We start from the raw sequence: 3408 nt of genomic DNA, 5'->3' as shown, positions 1-3408 counted from the left end.
CCCCCCTCCCTCCACCAATTCCAATACATTTGCCTTGCCTAGATGTGACTCCACTTTCCATAAACCTAATTAACTTTTTTTTTTCCCTTTTGGGTAATTTTGAGACTTGTTAATTATCAATTTAGTCAAATGATAAATTTGTATTTAAGCTAAAATTTCTGTTATTATTATTGATTAATTTCCCTTCTAATAATTGTCACACTTTTTTAAAAAATTAATTAATTAATTAATTAACTTTTAAATTAGTATATATTTTAAATTATAATTATTTTCATATACCACAGCACCAAAAGTATAAAACTTTGTTTTAAATTCTTAATTTATCCCGAAATTTCATATATACTTATCGAACTAAAAAAAAAAAATTACAATCTCTAAGTGCTCGTTTAAATGGTAAGATCTAAAAGTCAATGAATATGACTTTTTACCAGTTAATCGTAAGATAAGATAAAATCTAAGTAAATGCATGAAAAGGCTTAAAAGAAAGTCTAATTCTTATCGGTTAAAAAAAAAAATCTAATTTGATGATGTTATGATGGCAATTGAACGCCATTTGTGACACGTCGTTTACCGAGAAAACTCATTATCCAAGTTGACGAGGAGAGGAGCATGAGAAGAAAATTGATTTATGAATTTAATTAATTTTGGCAAGGAAATTTTGACACGTGGCATAAGTAAATGCCAAAAAATAAAGCTAACGTTTCCAATGCGACCAGCATGAATTGAATCAAAAATCAATTCCTCGCCCGGCTACAACGTACCACGCCTGCTTTAATAAATCCCCACCGCTACGTGGGCCCCACTATCTGCCACGATGGCAATCTCACCTGTGGTCCCCACACTACTTTGTCCTCATCCTCTTCTCAACCTGCTCCACACGTGTTCTCCTGGACCCCATGGTTGTCACATTGTTTCAAACTTTCAAGAGAGGGAAAAAACACGAGCTCTGCTTACGTGGATATGTACACGTGGCAGATACCTGAATGTCAGTTATTAAATCTTTCAACACAACCAGGTTTCATAATTTCAGAAATGCCTCCAAAAACTTGCTAGAATTACGGTACGTGTTGAATTGGATTATTGGAGTCAAGTAGGAGGTTTATTTGGTAAACGAATCCTAAGATAGACAAAAGCACCCAAACCAACAAACAAATCTGCTTTTATATTTACCAAAAAAAAAATCTGCTTTTATATACCTTACTTTTCTCTCTATGTAAATCTATCTAAAATTAAAAAAATTTATATATATTTTTTAATTTCTGACTCTAACTCTAAACCCAACCAAACCCTAAATAAATCCCACCATACACCCTTGCAACCTCTATTGCATGCCCCTTTTGTTCTCTTTCTCTCTAATTTCGTCCTTCTTCAAAACCAAAGCAAATAGTTTTTTTTTTTCTTTAATCTAATGTCAGTTGAAGCTAGGCATCTCAATCTTTTCCACCCTCAATTCTCAGGAAAAAGGTTTATTCTAAACCCCAATATCTACGCGCACTTATTATTGAATCAAATACTCGAAGAAAACGGAACGTTTAACGTCGACTTTTGTTTTGGTTGTTTTTACAGGGAAATGATGAATCCCATTGAAGCAAACGTGAATATGTTTCAAACCCAGATGGGATATTGGGTACCATTATCAGGAGCAACGACGGCGGCCACCGATGGATTGCTTCCTTTATACAACCCTTTGGCTGCTGATTCAATGTATCAAAAGGCTGCAGCGGCAATCAATTACAACAATCTTCCCCTACCGAGGAAGCGTTCAAGAGATTCCATTAATCCAATCCTTTCTTTCCCATCTCCACAACAACCCCATAACCAGAACAACAAAACTTGCTCCTCTTTCTCTTTCCTTGGCCATGATATTTCCCTTCATATGGAGCAGCACCAGTTAGATATTGATCACCTCCTCTCCCAACACGTAAGTTTTTTTCTCTTTTCTTCTCATTTTTAATACATTTTAAAGTTGAAAATTTAATACTGATTGAATTTCGTTTTTTTTTTTTTTTTTTTATAGATGGAGAAAGTGAGGATGGAAATGGAGGAAAAAAGGAAAAAGCAAGCAAGGAAGATAATGGAGTCCATTGAAGAAGGGGTAATCAAGAAACTAAGAGCCAAAGAAGAAGAAATTGAGAAGATTGGGAAATCAAATTGGGCACTTGAAGAAAGGGTGAAATCACTTTGCATAGAGAATCAAATTTGGAGAGATTTGGCTCAAACTAATGAGGCCACGGCCTGCGCCCTACGAAACAACATAGAACAAGTCCTCGCGATGCAGGTTAAGGACGAGGGTACCCGTGGCGTAGGATTAGAGGAGGCAGCGGCAGATGAGGTTGATGATGCGCAATCTTGTTGTGGCAGCAGTTGGGAAGTGGAGAGGCGCACGTTAGCAGGGAAAGGAGGGGAGAACAAATTGAAGGACAATTATTGTAAAGAAGAAGGCGGCAGCAGCAGCAGCAGGCTGTGCAGGAATTGTGGGATTGGGGAATCGTGTGTGTTGCTGTTACCATGCAGGCATTTGTGCTTGTGTACTGTTTGTGGGTCTAGCCTTCGCATTTGCCCCATATGCAAATCCACCAAGAATGCTACTGTTCATGTTAACATGTCATAATAACAAAAGAAAAAAAATACACAACCCCCCAACCAAAAAAAAAAAAAAATGTTGGAACCCAAAATTTTGTAATTACTTAGGTTAATTCTTTTTTTTTTTCTAATTTTCTACTTTGGATTTTAGTCCTTAAGTATGTGCTTTTTTTCCATTAGTTCATTTAAGTCCATAAATCCTTAGAGAAGAAAGGGGGAATTGCAACCAATTTGCATTTTTTTTTAAATTAATGGATGTAGTGAAAATTTTAAATTCAATTTTTGATTTTTTTTTTGAATTTGAAGATGTTAGAATTTAAATTTTAATTATTGAAATTAAAATTTTAATATTTTATCAATATTTATAATTTTTTTAGGTATATTACTTAATATCACATATATTTAAATAAAAATAAAATACTTAATGTAATATTTAAATTTTAAAAATTTATAATATAATATTTAAAATATAAATTTATTAATTAATGTAATATTATTTTTAATATGATTAATTTTAAATAATGATATATTATGAATAAAATAATTTTTTAAGTTTTAAATATTATATTAATTAATAAATTTATAATTAAAATGACATATTAAAATTTTTTAAAATTTAAATATTATTTTAAAATTTTTTAAAGTTCATAAGTAATTTTAAATATTTTATTGGAATTCAAAGATTAATAATAATAATAATAATAATAATAACGACGACGAGGGTCATATTAAAAAATGATGGCGCATGTTGGCAAAAGTCAAAAAACAAAGGGTAAAGCGTGGGACCCAGTGAGGGCATCTACTTGAGAATGGGAAGAGAAGAAG

At 32.6% G+C, this 3408-nt stretch overlaps 1 protein-coding gene across 1 annotated transcript; it reads left to right on the top strand.

Moving 5' to 3' along the window:
* Positions 1-1217: 1217 nt before the first annotated feature.
* Positions 1218-2862, top strand: LOC149513596 (putative BOI-related E3 ubiquitin-protein ligase 3). Its single transcript, XM_089746931.1, has 3 exons — positions 1218-1464; positions 1567-1921; positions 2018-2862. The coding sequence occupies exons 1-3, from the start codon at positions 1409-1411 to the stop codon at positions 2609-2611; spliced, it is 1005 nt and encodes a 334-aa protein (XP_089603057.1). The 5' UTR covers positions 1218-1408; the 3' UTR covers positions 2612-2862.
* The last annotated feature ends 546 nt before the right edge of the window (positions 2863-3408 follow it).

Source organism: Durio zibethinus, chromosome 18, assembly GCF_047325235.1.
Source record: "Durio zibethinus cultivar Kanyao isolate XHJ-2024 chromosome 18, ASM4732523v1, whole genome shotgun sequence".
In the NCBI taxonomy this organism is placed as follows: Eukaryota; Viridiplantae; Streptophyta; class Magnoliopsida; order Malvales; family Malvaceae; genus Durio; species Durio zibethinus.
Note: the sequence above shows the minus strand (reverse complement) of the source record. Positions and strands in the feature narration are given on the sequence as shown.